Here is a 19,653-nt window from a genome sequence, read left to right on the forward strand (position 1 = left end):
GCGGTACGTGGGCCTCTCACTGCTGTGGCCTCTCCCGTTGCAGAGCGCAGGCTCAGCGGCCATGGCTCATGGGCCCAGCCGCTCCGCGGCACGTGGGATCCTCCTGGACCGGGGCACGAACCCTGTCCCCTGCACCAACAGGCGGACTCTCAACCACTGCGCCACCAGGGAAGCCACAATGACATGATTCTTGAAGCCAGATATATTGTTTGTGTTGGTTGCTTGCTATGTAATAGTAAATAAAAACAAAAGTTTCCAAATGTAATCATTTCCCCTGAAAGTATAATTTTTTTTTCCTTATTAGAGTGGTAAAAGTGGAAGGACTATGCCAAACATTCTTGATGACATAATTGCTTCAGTTGTTGAAAACAAAATTCCACCAAATAAAGCCTCTAAGATAAATGTAAAACCAGAGCTCAAAGAAGAACCTAAAGAAAACAGAAAACCTGCCATGGATGAAAACAATAAATTGTACAGTGATATACCACATTCTTGGATCTGTGAGAAGCATATTCTGTGGCTTAAGGATTATAAAAATATTAATAATTGGAAGCTTTTCAAAGAGTGTTGGAAACATGGACAAGTGAGTATTTTAAGCTGATTTAGTATGCTCTGAGTGGAACTAAAGCTGGTTGAATAGGAAAAATGGTTTTCTCCTTAGGATTAGAAAGGGGAAAGATAATACTTGACACATTTGAGTTGGAAGATATCAAAAACACCAAAAAAGTTACCAGAATGATTGTTTCTGAATCCTTATTTTTTGGCCAGATTTATATGAATTAACAGGGAAGCATTGATTATTTGATGTTATAATTTCAGTTTGTTAGCAGACTTTTAATAAAGCCATATATTCACAAAGTTTGGTATCGCCTTCCTTTTTTTACATTTGTATTTTAGTTAACAGATTCATTTCCGCTATCACAGTGTTAATAGTAAAAGCAGTTTTCTTGAACTGATGAGAAGTGTAGATGCTTTTACCTTTAATATTTACCTATAGAACATTTATTTATAAGTTAGTTCATAAAATCTTGAACGACAAACTCCATTATTTAACTTGGCTCAAATAAAAATGATTTTCTGTTTGACCAGAGTTTTGATATAATAATGTTTGATACACACTTCAGATGGTAATTTACTACATTAGTGCACAAATTAGGATTTTGCATGACTTAATATTATCTTCAGTTTTTTTCTTGCATTCTGAAAAACATCATTGCTATTTTACTTCCCTTTTTGTATTCAACAGAGAGTTATTGAGCACCTAATAAAATCTAGTGTTTGTGCTGGCCATTAAGGATATAAAAATGAGTACATCATGTAAAAATGAGTAAGAACCATTTTAGTACAATGGTTCTTAATCTTTTTAGGTCTCTGGTCCTTTGTAAAATCCAATGACAGCTTGGTTCCTCACCCTAGGAAAAATACACGCCCATGCATTGCATATACACGGTTTTTAGCATATATTTTTTTGGTTGGCTCTCCCTTGAAGCCCTGATGCCATTGCTGCGTCACAATTTACACGACTTAAATTTGTGTAGGCTTGAACAGTCTCATAAATAAATACTTTTATAAATACGTCACATGTTCTCAGAACTTTAAGGTACTGTGGAAACCTAAAAGAGGGAATGAATAAGCTAGAGTACTAATTCAAAAGGGCTAGTATGAATTGATGTCTCAGGAGTTAAGTGAAGGTTTTATAGATGGACAAGAGGTTGGAAATAAAAAGGATCGGGTGTGTGGGGAACTGTTCAGTAGCTTTGTTTACCTGACATAAGTTAAGAGTTCTGTGGGGTAATGATGGGGAAATGAGGTGGTTACAGTTATGATTATGAGGGGCCTTTATATCTTGCTAAAGAGTTTGAACTTGGTCCTGTAGATGACAGTTTTAATTGAAGAACCAAAGAACTCTCAGATTGACTTTTTAAATTGAAGTATAGTTGATGTACAATATTATGTAATTTACAGATGTACAATATAGTGATCCACATTTTTTAAAGGTTATACCCTATTTATAGTTACTATAAAACATTGGCTGTATTCCCTGTGTTGTACAGATAGACATTTTAAAATAACTGACAGCAAAGCAGATTGGAAGTTGAATTGGAGGGGAATAAGACCAGAGGCAAGGAGCCAAATTAGCAAGGCTTTCAGTATTTCAGGAAGATGATAATGATGATAGTAGCCTAAGAATTCTGCTTTAGAATATTCTGATTTATTAATTAACGTGCCTCTATAATTTTTTTTAAATTTTATTTTTCCCAAGCTGCTGGTTACCAAAATAAGGAGTGGCACAGGGCTGGATGGGAGTATTACTGGATAGGCATAATAAGGGCTAGGAGCTAATATGTGAATTGTCAGCAGTAGTTAATTATCTAATAGCTGAAACTGTTTTAATAGTTGGATATATTATTAGCCCATTGAAAGGAAGTTTAATGTTGCAGTTACCCAAGCGGTTAACCAAACTTCTTAAGGTGGTTTTTGCTGTTGTTTATTCCTTTTCTTTTGAGATACCTTTTTGTGATAACAACCCTAGCTTGAGGTTATTCTGCACTTACCGTTCCTCAAATTTTATTATCTTGTGAGTTTTAAGAGTACTTAAAAATAACATCTTTTACAAGAGACTCTTACGTCACAACTTTCTGTGTTCTTTTACTTTTCATTTATAATAAAGGAATTTTAAAAAAAAGAAACCTAAGAATAATGCATCAGATTGCCTTTAGAGGTCTTTTTTTACATCGGCATTGGAGTTTTAAAACCACAAATCTTCAATTGTTGGTTTTTGGGTTAGAGAGCCTTGAGGAAATTTGAATTCATGTGATTTCAAAGGAGAGATTCACTTTCAGGGAATTGGTCATTCGACTTGAAATTTATTGTTGTTGCACTTGGTTGTTTAATATTTTTGTCATGATCCTTGTAGAGGTAAAGAATGTGTTTTAAGTGATATAAAATCAGAATGTATATAAATTATGTTTTAATCCCAAGGACTCTGTATTTTATTTAAAAATCTTATTTACATATATTGCATATGTACAAATATATAAGGTTATGTTTTGTCTATAAAAAGGAGTCTGTAAATAAAACATATTTATATTGCCTAGAAATTTTTTAGTATAGCCTTTCAGACTCTTTCCTGAAAAACACTACATATTTTGTGTTTTCAAAATGGCAGTGTACTCTGCCATGTACATGGCATTCTCTTATCACCTTTTCTCTTTGAAAATATATTGTGAACATCTTTCCAGGTCAGGGACTATTTTTGAAAGCCTCTTTTATTCTCACAATTTGTCATTAGTCCTAAAATTCAACATGTTAACCGTCTGTTGTATGTGTGTGTAAAATCAAGTTTTGGAAGTGTGCATATACCTTTTAACTTTTCTTTATCTGTCTATCTGTTTATTTATAAGCCTGCAGTGGTTTCTGGTGTGCATAAGAAAATGAACATTAGCTTGTGGAAGGCGGACTCAATTAGTCTTGATTTTGGAGACCACCAGGCTGATCTCCTGAACTGCAAAGACAGCATTATTTCAAATGCCAATGTTAAGGAATTCTGGGACGGTTTTGAAGAAGTTTCAAGTATGTTGTTTTTTGTTTCTTTGTTTTACTGTTTTCTTAAACATTTCCCCCCCAAATGATAAATCATTTAATCTTTAAAATGTCTGTATTACTTTGTTGTCCAGTAAAAAGGAACAAGTACTTGGAAGTAGGAGACTGGGTCCTATTCCTGGCTCTACCGCTCATTTTCTGTAACCATAAAGAAGTCATTTAGGAATTCCCTGGCGGTCCAGTGGTTAGGACTCAGCACTTTCACTGCCGAGGCCCGGGTTCATTCCCTGGTCAGGGAACTAAGATCCCACAAGCAAGCCACACGGTGCAGCCAAAAAAAAAGTCACTTATACTATGTTTCCATACGTCACATTCAATATATTAATATTCTTGGGGAATATTTTTGGCAACCCCCACAACATTTGAAACTCGAATAACATACTTTGTGTAAAACATTTTGAAAAAGTAAAAGTAAAAATGTAAGACTGTAATTTTAATAACAATTGTAAAGAGACTTTTTTAAAAGAATTTTATGGTGATATTACAGATATCTGTGTTCATAAGGAACAAACATCTTAGTACTACATGAATACATAAGAAATAAAAGTCCATAAGCAAGCATTCTTTACCTACTGTACAATAATAGAGGTATTCATTCATTTCACATTTCTTCCTTCCTCTAAACATTAATAAAAAGACAGAGATTATCTTTTAATAATCAATTGCATTCTTATAGAACGGCAAAAAACGAAAGGTGGAGAAACAGTTGTTTTAAAACTGAAAGATTGCCCTTCAGGAGAAGACTTCAAGACTATGATGCCAGCAAGGTATGTGTATGTCTGTTTATACTTGTTATTTTGACTCTTGGCTTTGAGGTTGAGCTGAGATTATCCCCAGAAGTGGGATAATGATCTACAAATGTGACTTTAGGCAGTATCCTCCTCAATTAAAAATAAGTAATAAAAAAAGAAGGAACTGAATCTCTGTAGTCTGAGCAGGGGGAAGTCTTCGTTAGGGCAGTAAAGAGGAAGATGCTGTCAGAGGAGGCCCCATTTGGGACCTCTCTTCTCTTTGGTGCTTTCAGTTTGCTGTGTTCAAGGAAAGAGAATTGCGGTTTTAGTATCACTTATATTCTTTGCTTATCCATGTATTATGCATTCATTTAAACTTTGAAGTCAAGGAAAGTGTTAACTGTTAAAGGCCTTAAGGAAAGTTTAGCAACTTGAACATTTATATATTTGAAAGTACTTAAGAATGTAAACCTTTATTCAAAAGAAGTCAATGTTATTCTTCAGATATGAAGATCTTTTAAAAAGCCTGCCATTGCCAGAATATTGTAATCCAGAAGGAAAATTCAATTTGGCCTCTCATTTGCCAGGATTTTTTGTACGCCCTGATCTAGGACCCAGGTTGTGCAGTGCTTATGGTAAGTATATATTTGCATTTCTATCAACTTGGAGTATATGGAAGTTTAACTTCCTTCCAAAGATAAATTATCTAATTTTTAGATTCTGCTAAATCCGTGCCTTTAATAACCCATTGAAATCTTTTTCTGAGTCAAGCAGTGTATATTAGGTATTAATAGCCAATATATAGTTAAGCACTTGCTCATTCCTTATAAAATATAGTTACATTTCCTATTAATTTGATTTTTATGGTACATTTCATGGATTGTGATATTTTGTGGGCAGGTTTTGGAATAAGGAGACTAAAACTCAAATTACAATTAACAGATTTTCCTCATAGAGCTGATTTTGGAAGGAATATCTAGGATATATAAAGTGTTATACTAAATAAAATTTTATTTTATACACAGGTGTAGCTGCTGCTAAAGATCATGATATAGGAACAACAAATCTACATGTTGAAGTTTCTGACGTTGTAAATATTTTAGTATATGTTGGCATAGCAAAAGGAAATGGCATTCTCTCAAAAGCAGGTAAAGAAACTTAAAGAATAGTGGTCTTTGGAATAACAGTTGAATAACCACACACAAATGTCAGCCTCTGAGTTAACATCAAAGATTCCCCAAAAAACTGCAGTGGATATTGGGATATTCTAATACTTATTTGGAGGCATGATTAATTTACCTGGCTTTTTTTTTTTTAACACAAAAGGAATTTTAATTTTAAAAGTGAATTTTTAAAATTTGCTCATTTCCTATTATTAAATATTGGGTTTATGAAAATAAACTGGTAAGCTCACTTATAAACATTTAGTGAAGAATAGAAATTAGGTCCTTGAGCTCTGAAGATGATTAAGGCATGTTTGTGTCTAAAGCATTCTTTTTTCCCCTCTAGTACCAGAGAGAACGGCCTTTTCTCCCAAGTAGAAATAACTGTTCAATCCAGTGTATAGGTTTTAGAGTCTGTCCTCTAGGTTTCTTTCTAAAACCTTGTTCCATCTATCATTCCCTTCTTTATAGACATAGGTTCTTCAACTTTCTTTTTCCACTGGCTTCTTTTCTCAGAGTAGGAGCAAACTTCAGACTTTCCCTCCTTCCTTTAAAAGCCTTCTTCAGACCTTGTCTTCCTTGCCACCATCCTATTGCTCTTGCCCTCATAACACATTATTTGCTGTGTCTATCACCTCCCTTTCATATTTCAGCTCAATGCAGGTTGGCCCCTGCCTGCCGCCCCACTGAGATTACTGTACTGTTGCTATTGCTGTGGCTTTCACTGATAGTCATATTTCAATACAGTGGTTTCTTCGTGGTCCTCTTATTATTTGTACCCTCTGTAGTAAACGACACCTCTTCTTCAAATAGTTTCCTTGGCTTCAGTAACACTACTCCCCTCATTCTTCATATGGTGGAGTTTCAGACTTTTCTAGAGTTATAGACTTTATCCTCTCCCTTTTCTGGTTTACATGCACTTCCTGTGAAATTCTATACATGATTTCCGACCAGTTAGCTCAACAATTCTATCTGGAGCCCAGAATATATCTGCAGCTTAGTGGCTAGGTGCTCAGGACATGGGGGTTTATTATAATATTCACTCAGTTTTTGTGTCTCTTTGACAGCTTCTATAATAACACAACCTCAATTTCTCCAAAACTGTAGAAACTCATAGTTTCTCAGCTTCTTTAACTGACTCTGTTGATTGTAATTGATAAAAACTCTTGTCTCCCCTACTCCCAAGGATTTGAGAGTCAGGCACACTTGAGTTGTAGTCTCAGCTCTAGGACAGAAATGTGTGTGACCTTTGATATCAGATTACTTCTCCTTTCAAAGCCTATGGTGCCACACAGTTACAGTTGCCCCTTCGTATCTGCGGGTTCCGCACCTGTGGGGGTCAACCAGTCAAGGATAGAAAAGACACAGCAAAAAGAAAATACTCCAGTAAGTTTCAAAAAGCAAAACTTGAATTTGCTGTGTGCTGGCTTTCAAAAAGCAAAAGGAGTTTGCTGTAGCCAGCAACTGTTTACATAGCACTCACATTGTATTTACAATTATTTACCTAGCATTTACATTGTATTAGATATTATAGCACTTAGTCTGCAATACAGAGGTTACCATCTGCTTTTCTCCCCTACTTTTCTTTCATCTCCTTAAATGCTAGAACTTCCTTATTCATCTTTGTTCTGCTCATCTCTCCCTGCTCACCTCCCATCCCTCATTGATAGCATAATGTTTGATCTTTCGAGAAAAAGTCATCAGCTTTTAATTTTAATTCTTGGACTTTAAAGTTTTTGCCAATTGGTCACAAAAAAAGGAGTATTTTAGTGTTACAATAATGCTTAAAACACATCAAGAAAACCGACCTACATAAAGCACATGCTTTTTCCTCTGCATACAGTGGCTCTCCTACCTCCTGTCTCCCTAGCAAATTCCTGTATTCATCCCTCAAAATGTAGCTCAGATTGTCACCTCCCCTAGAGGTCTTCATTTAAAGAATAAACTTTCTCTGCTCCAGCAACCATTTTCTTCCTTGTGACTTCACTGTCACAAATTAGGAAATATCTGATGTATTCTTTCTAGCAGCCTTTTTAGAATTCACAGAGCAGTAACCATTTTCTTTTTATCTTTTTCATTAAAAGATAACATTCGAGGACTGACCCAGTCTTTGTGTACCCTTTTGTACTCGTATGATTGTGCTTAACCACTATGTGATATTCTTGTTTATTTGCCTACACTTATTAATATCATCTTTTATTCTGTGAAGTCTTAACTGGGTCTTTCTTAACTCTAATCCCCAAGATTCTAGGACAGTGCTTGGCATATCGTAAACACCTCATGTATAACTTCAAGAAATCTTTGCAGCTAACTTTAAAGATAAAAAAGATATAACTGTCACAAATGAGGGAACATTTGCTATGTTCTTTGTATTAGGCAATAGATTTCCTTTTCTCTTAAAACATTTCTTTAAAATGTTCATTGTGGGGTGGGGGTGGGATGAATTGGGAGATTGGGATGGACATCTATACACTAATATGTATAAAATGGATAACTAATAAGAACCCGCTGTATTAAAGATAAAATAAAATACTAAAATGTTCATTGTGGTAAAATCAGGCATTTGAAAACGACATTCCTGTCCTTCACTCAGAGGTAACTACAGTTAACATTTCTTCTGTGCATATATATGTGCAGTTTTTAATCTGTCAATAGTTCAGAAGAATGGCCTGATGCCTCCTCAGTCATAGCACCTGAAGCTTTTGCATTTGATTACAGATTAACCAATAATAGTAAATGAGATCTCCCAGAAATTAGTCGGAAGACATTTTGCTCTGCCATTCATTAGTCATGGCAATGAATAAATCCCTTCTCCTCACTGAACCGTTTTGCTGAGCTGTAAAGTAGAGGTTATGATCCTTGCCTACCATAATAGTGGTCACGATAGTCCTTTTTAAGTTATGAAATGCTGTGAGTACAAAACATCGTTATGACCACACCCTTGGGACAGGATGAAACTTGGTTATGTTTGAGTTAAAAGTCCTTGCGTTTTTATCTCCCATCCCTTGGTTTACAGAAAACAAATGAACTGGGAAAGTTACTGTTGATTCTGTTTTGTTACCCCGGGTCATTGTTCTCTGCTCTTAGAGTTGTAACAGTTTTCATGTAGAACTGGGTTTGTCTCCTCTTTAAGAGTCCCAGTCTAGTCAGGCACTATGCTACTATGATAGGTCAATTGTAGGAGATGTAGCTTTCTGGTGGAGTCTTTACTGACCAGTCTGAATATATTCTGTGTTTCAGGAATACTTAAGAAATTTGAAGAAGAAGATTTAGATGACATTTTAAGAAAACGATTGAAGGACTCAAGTGAAATACCTGGTGCTCTGTGGCATATTTATGCTGGGAAAGATGTTGACAAGATAAGGGAATTTCTTCAGAAGGTATAATTTAGGTTACAGACAGTTTTATCTCTTCACCTTGAGCAGAGACTTAAATTTTAATGTAACTTCATGGGCATTCAGCAGTATAAGATGATTGAGTAATTTTTACTTAGGAGGATGGAATTTTTTGCTGTTGAAAATCAAAAGCTCCTTTCTCTTGAGGAATTTGAATGGCAGCTTCTTCTCAGTTCGTAGTACTCCTTCATCCCCTTAAAGAACCTGTTAATGAGTCAGATGTTACCCTTGATGAAAAGTAGTGATTGGAATTATAGAATATAAAACCTGTCATAGAAACACGTAAAGAAGGCAGAATTTTAATTGTATTGGTATTTTTGGCTGTTGACCTAGACAGTAATTCTGCTCTCTCATATCTGATTGCTCTGTGATAACTTATTTGAATAGACTGAAATTGAGTAATCGTATACTTGTTAAAAAAGTGACACATTAATCTGAAATTGGTTCAAACCCTTTTCTTAAATGTTTTCTGAATTTTGTAATTATAGGGATTTCTTTTAATGGACCATAATTGCTGTTTTTCTTATTATACTTCATCTTCTTTCTGAATGGACTTAAGGTCTGTCTTTGGTCAGTGTGAGGTAAGGGAGCTATGGCCCTGTAACTACTATTTTATCCCAGAACTACCTAACAGTCTTTTAATTTAAAATGTTATAAACTACGCTTTTTAAAGCAGAACATTTCACTGGTTCGTTAGAGGGTCCCTTGAAAGTGATTTGTCAAGGGTTAGAAGGTTAGCAATATAAAGGTATTTATCTGCGTACCTACCTTAAAAAAGAGCAGCAAAAAGAAATGTTTATGGGGACTTCCCTGGTGGTCCAGTGGTTAAGACTCCACACTCCCAATGCAGGGGGCCCAGATTCAATACCTGGCCAGGGAACTGGATCCCGCATGCCGCAACTAAGAGATGCTGCAACGAAGATCCCAAGTGCCACAACTAAGACCCCACGCGGCTGAATGAATGAATGAATGTTTATGATGTCCACACATTCAAATGGTTTGGCTTTTGGAAAAAAGTTACTAGGCTTTTCCCCGTCTTTGTGCTATACTCTTAAAATAATTGTAAGGAACCAAATGGATGAAAGCTTCATAGTGGAGAGAATTCCCTGTCATACCAGTAAGGTTAGGGCTCTGGGCTTCCAACTGCAGGGGGCACGAGGCTGATCCCTCGTCAGGGAACTAAGATCCCACATGTTGCACGGTGCAGCCCCCCCAAAAAAAGACTGAAAAAGAAATAAATAATAGTTAATAAAACTATTTTTTTTTTAAAAAGAGAACTTCATAGTGGAAGAAGGTAAGGGAGTATGATTTACTTTATTAATAGTGTATCAGTGTGCCATATTGTTTTCATGTCCTTTGGCTTTTCCAATTGTAGAATATCATTTTCTTTAACTTAAGCTCAGTCATCGTTTCAGAAGATTCTGAGAACAGACTGTTATTGTAAAGAAAACTGAAATTTAACTGAACAGGATTTATCATTTTCTTTACTTAAATTGGGGTATATATTTTCATTTTAATCTATATTTCAGATTTCAAAAGAACAAGGCCTTGAAGTTCTACCAGAACATGATCCAATTCGTGACCAGAGTTGGTATGTGAACAAAAAGCTTCGCCAAAGACTGCTTGAGGAATATGGAGTCAAAGCCTGCACTCTTATTCAGTTCCTTGGTGATGCCATCGTCTTACCAGCAGGAGCACTTCATCAGGTATATAAAAAGTTGCTTCTAACACACTTGTTACTGAAAGAACCAGAAAGAAATTGTTCTGAGTATAAATATAGATGAAGGAAGATGTAAGGAAGAATGACCTACACCAGTATGCCTTCATTAAGAAATTACTGAAACAGCTTTTCAGTGCTTGATGAGATCTGACGTAATTAAATGCTTTGAGACCTTTAAATATATAAACATGAGCCAGATTTCCATTTTTGTATTGCTACTGTTTGGTGGATTGAAATCTAATTTCAAAGACTTTTTAGGAAAAAAAGAGTTACTGTATATATTCAGTTCTCAATAGCTGAGACTTAACAGTGGGAGGGGGGAGTATCAGGACTTAGAGATGATACATTTTCTAAGGCACCAAATATGAGTAGAATGAGTTATTAGGTAGACCATTCCATAATTCAGGCTTTCACTGTACTTCCTGCCTCTTTTTAGTTCGCTAACGTAGCAATAGCATGTCGAAAGAAAGGTGCTGTGTAATTTTTATAGTTACTGATTCACAAAAACTTTAAAACTGAAATACACATCTAGTCTTTGTTTCTGTGGCTTGACTGTGTGGCACCTAGATGAATGGCATAGAATAGATGGTGATATGGAGGGTTTGGATTAAAAGCACATAGTGGGTTCCTATAAGTAGACTGAAGCTACCGCAGAGCAGTTTAGCGCTCCTAGTAAGAGTGCAAAGGAAACCCGAGAATCCAGAAAACGAGTCTGCCTCAGAGTTGGTTCCCCACCTTTGCCACCACCTGGTTATCGAGATGTATCTGATGTGTTTACTTTTACCAAGCAAAGTTTCCTACATTTTATATAACTATATGCAATTACTGCCTGTGTAATATTTGTGACACTATTATAATAGCCACAAATATTTCTTAAGTGAGAATAGTTGCTTAGTTTTTAAGATGTCAAGTTCAGGGTTAGATTTATCATTCTTAGATCTCAAACAGCATTTATTGTAAAATATAATTAAGTGTATTAATTAAATGAATGTATTATTTATGTTAAACTGTTTTATTTTCTCATGGACTTATATCGTCATTTCAGAGATGTGTCATTTATGATTCATGTTTAACTGGGATTCACCCCACATACTATTCTTTGGCCTTCTAGCCTCTTATCAGAAAATAGCTGATCGGTATTCACATGTAAAATGCCCTCAAAGGAGCAGTCTTGTTTAAGAGAATAGCACAGTAAATGTTTTTCTAACTAGGTGTAATTATTTGATAATGCAAAACAGGTTCCCTTGAAAATCCTTACTCACATACTCAGTTTATCCAGTATCCATTTTCTTAAAAGTCATACTGGACAGTGCATTTTTTAGGTATCATTTGCATATAATAAATGTACTTTTTAGTGTACAGTTCTGTAAGTTTTGACAAATATGTAGTTAGGCAACAACACAATCAAGATAAAGAACATTGCCATCACTTCAGAAAATTCCCTCTTACTCCCGCCCCCTACTCCCCACATACTTTTGTTTTTAATTTTTATTGGAGTAGAGTTGATTTATAATGATGTATTCGTTTCAGGTGTACAGCAAAGTGAATCAGTTACGCATATACACGTATCCACTTTTTTTAAGATTCTTTTCCCATACAGGCCATTACAGAGCACTGAGTAGAGTTCCCTGTGCTATACAGTAGGTCCTTATTAGTTATCTATTTTATATGTTAGTAGTGTGTATGTGTCAATCCCAGTCTTCCAATTTATCCCTCCCCTCCCTTTTGCCCCTGGTAACCATAAGTTTGTTTTCTACATCTGCGACTCTATTTTTGTTTTGTACATAAGTTCATTTGTACCATTTTCTTAGACTCCACATATAAGCGGTATCATATATTTGTCTTTCTCTTCACTCAGTATGACAATCTCTAGGTCCATCCATGTTGCTGCAAATGGCATTAGTTCGTTCCTTTTTTATGGCTGAGTAATATTCCAGTGTGTGTGTGTGTGTGTGTGTGTGTGTGTGTGTATACACACACACACAAACACACCACATCTTCTTTATCCATTCCTCTGTCAATGGGCATTTAGGTTGCTACATGTCTGGGCTATTGTAAATAGTGCTGCAGTGAACATTGGGGTGCATGTATCTTTTCAAATTACAGTTTTCTCTAGATATATGCCTAGGAGTGGGATTGCTGGATCATATGGTAGCTCTATTTTTAGTTTCTTAAGAAACCTGCATACTGTTCTCCATAGTAGCTATACCAATTTACATTCCCACCAACAGTGTAGGAGGGTTCCCTTTTCTCCACACCCTCTCCAGCATTATATTTTGTAAACTTTTTGATGATGTCCATTCTGACCGGTGTGACCTCACTGTGCTTTTGATTTGCATTTCTCTAATAACTAGTGATGGTGAGCATCTTTTCATGTGCCCTTTGGCCATCTGCATGTCTTCTTTGGAAAAATGTCTATTTAGATCTTCTGCCCATTTTTTGATATTGAGCTGCATGAGCTGTTTGTATACTTTGGAGATTAATCCCTTGTTGGTTGCTTCACTGGCAAATATTTTCTCCCATTCTGAGGGTTGTCTTTTCATTTTGTTGGTTTTCTTTGCTGTGCAAAAGCTTTTTAATTAGGTTCCATTTATTTTTATTTTCATTAATCTAGGAGGTGGATCAAAAAAGATCTTGCTGCTATTCATGTCAGAGAGTGTTCTGCCTGTTTTCCTCTAAGAGTTTTACAGTATCTGGTCTTACATTTAGGTCTTCAGAGTTTATTTTTGTGTGTGGTGTTAGTGTGTGTTCTAATTTCATCGTGTAGCTGTCCAATTTTCCCAACACCACTTATTCAAGAGTGTCTTTTCTCCCTTGGACACTCTTGCCTCCTTTGTCATAGTTTAGATGTGTGTGGGTTTATCTCTGGACTTTCCATCCTGTTCCACTGATCTACCCCCCACTTTTTAGTCAACCTCTTCTCCTACCTGATACTGCTACAACCACTTATCTGTTTTCTTTCCCTATAGTCCTGCCTTTATATGAATGTCATATGATTGGAATTATACAGTATGTAGCCTTTGAGTCTGACTTTTCTTATTCAGTATAATGTATTTGAGTTTCATACATGTTATTGTGTACATCAGTAGTTGTTTCTTTTTATTTCTGGGTAGTTTTTCATTGTTGTTTTCAGTTTGCGGCAATAATAAATCCACTATAAGCCACATTTACGTACAGGTTTTTGTATGAATATAGGTTTTCATTTCAGTTGGGTAAATACCGAGTAGTGGGACCACCTGGTCACACGATAAGTGTGTGAATAACTTTATAAGATACTGCCAGGCTGGTGGTTGTACCATGTTCCATTCCCCGAAGCAGTGTATGTGAGTTCCATCTCCTCTGCTTACTGTCAGTTTTGTTTTTAAGCATTTGAATCTCACTATGGCTTTAATTTACATTTTCTTAATAACTAAAATATGTTGAACATCTTTTCTCGTGTTTATTTGCCATCTGTAAATCTGTTTTGGTAAATGTGTTCTGTTTTGGTAAATGTGTTCAAATATTTGTCCATTTTTTTCAACATGGATAGGCTGGGATATATTAAAATTAAGAATTCCTGTTCATTAAAAAAAGCACCATTAAGAGAGTGAAAACGTAACCCAAGGATGGGAGAAGTATTTGCAATACATTTATATATACATTTTTGTAATTGGGTTCTTTTTTTCTTACTATGTTGAATGTCTTTAAGTCCTTTGTCTGATATGTGCTTTTGCACATATATTCTCCCAACCTGTGGGCTGTCCTTCCGTTTTCTTAATGGTGTCTTCCAAAGAGCAGTTCTTAAATTTTGATGAAGTTCAGTTGATCAGTTTTTTTTAATGTATTATATACTTTTATTGTATCTGAAAAATTTTGCCTAGCCCAAGATCAAAAAGACTTTCTCTTAAATTTTCTTCTAGTTGTTTTATAGTTGATAGTCTTACATATAGGTCTGTTATCCATTTTTAGGTTAATTTTTGTATATAGTGCAGAGTGTGGACTGAAGTTCAGTTTTTTTGCATATGGACATGCCGTTGTTCCAGTACTGTTTGTCAAGAAAACAATTTTAAAATACTTCCTTTTGAAAATGTAATGCATTCATACGATTTTTAATTCAAACAGTACACAATGGTTCACAGTGAAAATTAAGTCATTTTCTCACCTTTGCCCTCAGTTCCTCTACTCCAGAGGCAATCACTATTACCACAGAGAGTCTCTGCATGTAAATGTCTCTCTGCTGCTTATACTTTCTTGGGGAAAGAGAGGGAAGAGAATAGCCTTTTTTTCTCAAAATAGTGGGCAAAGTAATCCTGTTAAAAAGCTTAGTTCACAAGTCACTCTGCTTTAGCCTCACGTAAACAGTATGTACTTGTATCATATTCTGTACTTAAACACACTCTTACTTAAGCTGCTATACTTAAATAGACTGAAACAGCATCTAGACTGGCAAATTCTATTCTGATCTCTGCCACTAAATTGTTGAGTGTTCCAAAGTAAAAACCTTCTCTGCTGCATATTTTGGCACAGAATTGCAAGAATTTCTACCTTCCTTTCCTTACGTGATATGATAATGACAGCACAGTTATTTGTACTCTGTTTAAAGGGTGTTGTCCATGACTCACAAGTGGTGGTAATGTGGTTTTGAGAGAGAATTAAAAGGAAGTATGAAACTCTGTTAACATTGTTAACTTGGATTTAAGATGCATTATTATTTACAATTTAGGTAGTCCATAGAGGTCCTGAAAACTTTTCATTGATGGCTTCAACACTTCCAGTAAATCACAGGTAGCCCTTTAAATAATCCCAGAGTCTCAGTGCTTCTCTCACACTTTAGCATACATCAGAATTCCTGGAGGGCTTGATACAACACAGATTGCTAGACCCCATGCCCAGAGTTTCTGATTCAGTGGGTCTGAGGAGGGACCTGGAATTTTACATTTCTAACAAGTTCCCAGGTGACACTGACGTTACTGTTTAGGAACCACGCTTTGAGAACCACACAGATAGGAAGCCCTTGAAAAACCCAAGGCATGTAACAAAAAACTTTCGTCCAAACGATAGTGCAGGACTTGACTGGCCAGCAGTGCTAGGGAAGAATCAACATACCTTTCTTTGTCAGCAGTGAGCACTTCGAGAAGCCTGGGGCGGGAGGAGAGACGGCCACAGCCACGGCCACGGGACAACTCTGTGCAGCAGCATTCAGACGTGTATCTCGGCAAGTTGAGGGACAATATCATGGCCACAGCCCTCTTTATTTTCTAAGAACTACTCTAGAACTGCAGGCTTAACAATCTTCTGTTGGCAAATGTGGCTGAGTCTGTGAAACCCTGTGTATACCCTTAGGTAAAGCAGGTGAATCTTGCCCTCCAGGATTCACTTTCTCAGCTCTAGTGTCCTGAGGTTTAGAGTAGCTTTCAGTTTTAAACAGCAACAGTTTTTTTAAATTAACACAAAATCTTTACTGATAATTTTGTCCTCAACTACTTAACTGATTGTATTTGGTCATTCAGAGTAAGTTAATAATATTGCTAAGTTGTAAATGCTCTACATTCTTATGACTAAAAGGACTCGGACAAAACCACAGTGTCAAGATAATAACTTTCCTACTCTGAAAACAAAAGTTACATTTTCTTAACATTACCTATATATGATTACAACTGATTTTGAAGGCAAGTATGAATAAGACAGTCTGCCAAGGAAGTGAAAAGTAAATGACTCAAAGATGGCACAAAAAGGGGTAAGTGGAATGGGAAGTTCAGATATGTTCCACCTTAAAACTGAACCTTGCCTTTTCAAACTAACCCTTAAGTCTTCAAGCAGTCTATATCAAGTTGAGGTCATTAGGAAACAAAATAACATCTTGTAACCACTAATGAAAGTCACTGTTCTAAAAGTGATTTTAAAACAACCATAAGAATCAACTTTTTCAGAGTTCTGGAATCTAATTCAGAACTTACATGGACCAGCGGACTGCTTAATGAAGAAGAGGACATCTGAGTTTTGGCCTTCAAGGAAATCTCTGACAGGTCACACTGGCTGACCACCTGAGATAACCGAACAGAGACATCAGTGAGCACGCCAGAGGAGGAATAGTCTTTGCAAAATTAGTTTGGAAAGGTCACAAAACAAATGGATGACTACAGTCCCTATCAGTCAACAGCAGCAGACTGTGAGGCAGGGGAGAACCCGATTCTGGTTACCACATGATAATGTTTAGATGTCCAGTTTCCAACAAAAAGTCACAAAGCATACACAGAAACAGGAAAGTAGGGCCCATTCATAGGGAAAAAATACCTCAACAGAAACTGTCCCTGAGGAAGGCCAGACATCAAACTTACTAGATAGACTTCTAAGTCAGTTATCTTAGATATGCTCAAAGGGCTAAAGGACTATGGAAAAAAAGAAATAAAACCAGGCAAATGATGTTTGAATGCAATTAGAATATCAGTGAAATTGTTTTTTAAAAAATAGTTACATATGCTAAAAGTTACATGCTAGAACTTCAGAAGGACTTAATCCCCACAGCATGTTCAGATGGATGTAAGGTGAGACAGGGCACTTGGAGCCTGTGTATGCTGGTAGGACTGTGTTCGTGTAGGACTAAAGCATCTGTTAGACAAGATGCCACAGGAGCTGGGTTCCTGTTGACTTGCCATTTATTGGCTGGTTTATCTTGGAACAGGCGCTGAACTGCTTATCCATAGTTTCCTGCTCTGTGAAATAGAGCATCTGTTCTACAGACACATAACGAAGATCCAATGAGACTGTACAGCAGTGCTGAAAATGTGAGGCATCCACTATGTTCATCCTTCACAGGAATCAACAACCTAATGATTAGAGGAAAAAAATGTTTATATGCTACTGAGTTATCAGTAAAGGCACAGTGCTTCAGTTAAAGACATCTGCAGCTGTTCAGGTGGTCACTATGCCCAGAGGAGCAATTCCAGCCCCTTTGGAATTTCATCACTCTATCATCAGATGTTTTCCACAGTCTCTATTCCCCACTTGTTATCTCCCTCTGCTCACTTCTCCCAGTGAAATTTACTTGCATACTTTAAAAATTAGAATAAATGTAAATGTTTAGTTTTCCAGTTATTTCTCCTTTCCCAGGAATTTTATGATATCTTTTAATATCACTAGAGGACAGCAAAGAAACAAAATCCAGATTGGATAAGCTTGGTCCTTTCTCTCTCATTATCCTGAGTGTTGATAGAAAGCAGTTCTAAGAAACTGTTAAGTGCAGAGTTAGTCTGTACATATGCTGAACAAATAACAGGTAAGATATTGACTGGCTTCTTGTGAACACCATTTAGTCACGAGAGGGAGAACTAGCAGAAAAACAGTTGTACTGACGCCACAAGAGACTGAAGGGTATCATCTTTAATTGGTTGATTTGAAAGAAAAGGCACAAAAGAAAAAAAAGCACAAACAAAATCCTCGGAGAATTCTAAAACTGCTGTGGTCAGTAGATCTGTCTGGAACTACAGTTTTCATCACAGTTCCTCATAAATAATCAAACTAAGTTTCATTTCCTTTAATCTACTCTCTGGTGTAAAAGTTAACAGTGAAATGACCAAATGCAGAATAGTCAAAGGAGCAACAACAGACATCCGGGTTGACTGCACTGATTGGTGAAACAGGTACCTTCCAGTTAGCATTTTGTTGTTGTTGTTGCTTTTAAGTAACAACCCCAAATCCACGTTGACAACATTGATAATTAGGATCTGATTATCAGCCTCTCTGAAGGATTCCTGGAAAAGTTCTTTTCTTTGCATCGTTTAAAAATATTCCATTTACATGAAGCTTTTCAGTGATAAACCTTCTCATAAAGTGTGGTGTTCCACTTTGAAATGCATTTGATGTTTTGGAGAAAATAAGTTCTCTGGTGAATTGTCTCTTGTTTCAGCAGACAACTTTGCTTCTCTTTATTCCCACCTCCTAAAACTTATATTTTTCTGTTTCTGTTTGGGGAATAGGTACAGAATTTTCACAGCTGTATTCAGGTAACTGAAGACTTTGTGTCTCCAGAACATCTAGTACAGTCATTTCATTTAACACAAGAACTGAGACTTTTGAAGGAAGAAATCAATTATGATGATAAGCTACAGGTAAGAGATGAGTTTTCTAACTAGTTCCTGTTCTGCAGGCTTTTTATATTCAGAATTATAAAACATGCATAACAGTTTAGGCCATCATTGCCTAGTTTGTCACATTAGGATAACAACCAAAGATTGGCGCCAGTATTTAATTATATGACTAATTTTAACTTTTGGCTTGACAGTTCTGTTTTTTTTTTTTTTAATTCTGATGCAGTTTTCATTTGTTAATTTATCTCCTGCTGAAGTGATCAGAAATACCAACATCTCTTTCAGGTTAAAAATATCTTGTATCATGCAGTCAAGGAAATGGTGAGAGCTTTGAAGATACATGAAGATCAAGTAGAGGCTATGGAAGAAAATTAGGTGTGGTCCAGTTTGATGTTTTCAGGCCATTGAACTGGAATTACTTACTCTTGAACAATGATATGTATGTACACTGACTTAAGCTTCATAAAACCATCAGTGCCAAGAAATTCTCTTTGTAGTAATTACTTGTTACTGACACCACAGCAGTATAGCGTAAGTCACAGCTCCTGTGATTCAGTGATATTAAAACAAGCTTAATTTAAAGCAGCAATTCATAGCTGTTTTTGTATTATAGTGTATATGATGTTTGTGAAAATGCCAGATTTAAAATGATGTATTTATTTTTGGAAAAAAATACAAAATTCTATGCTATATTGTTGATCAAGTGTAAATGTGACTATGTACAGTTTACTAAAATAACTGATATTTTTCACTACATTGAGACAGTTACTGTGAGAATAGGACACAAAACACCAGCTATTGCCTGCATTTGGGAAACTGCTGAATCGCACAGCATACATGTCACAATTAGAAAATTACTGCCAAATGACTGTAAAATTTGTAAAATATAAAGTATATAAAGTAGATACTAAATACAGACACTTCAATATTTTGTTGAAGCTATTGACTGTACAATTAAACATTTTCAAAAGGTGT

General features: G+C 36.0%; 1 protein-coding gene across 2 annotated transcripts in view; it reads left to right on the top strand.

Moving 5' to 3' along the window:
• JMJD1C (jumonji domain containing 1C) overlaps window positions 1–19,653 on the top strand; it is a 246,084-nt gene extending 226,431 nt beyond the window's left edge. The window contains exons 18-26 of one of the 2 annotated variants that reach the window (XM_065893794.1): window positions 305–583; window positions 3,405–3,573; window positions 4,280–4,370; window positions 4,839–4,969; window positions 5,360–5,482; window positions 8,738–8,877; window positions 10,422–10,598; window positions 18,568–18,699; window positions 18,964–19,653. In XM_065893794.1, the coding sequence (XP_065749866.1) occupies window positions 305–583; window positions 3,405–3,573; window positions 4,280–4,370; window positions 4,839–4,969; window positions 5,360–5,482; window positions 8,738–8,877; window positions 10,422–10,598; window positions 18,568–18,699; window positions 18,964–19,053 (1,332 nt within the window). In that variant the 3' untranslated portion in view covers window positions 19,054–19,653. The remainder of the gene's footprint in view (window positions 1–304; window positions 584–3,404; window positions 3,574–4,279; window positions 4,371–4,838; window positions 4,970–5,359; window positions 5,483–8,737; window positions 8,878–10,421; window positions 10,599–18,567; window positions 18,700–18,963) is intronic. The other variant, XM_065893795.1, reaches the window with a different exon arrangement.

This window comes from Phocoena phocoena, chromosome 16, assembly GCF_963924675.1.
Source record: "Phocoena phocoena chromosome 16, mPhoPho1.1, whole genome shotgun sequence".
Taxonomy (NCBI): domain Eukaryota; kingdom Metazoa; phylum Chordata; class Mammalia; order Artiodactyla; family Phocoenidae; genus Phocoena; species Phocoena phocoena.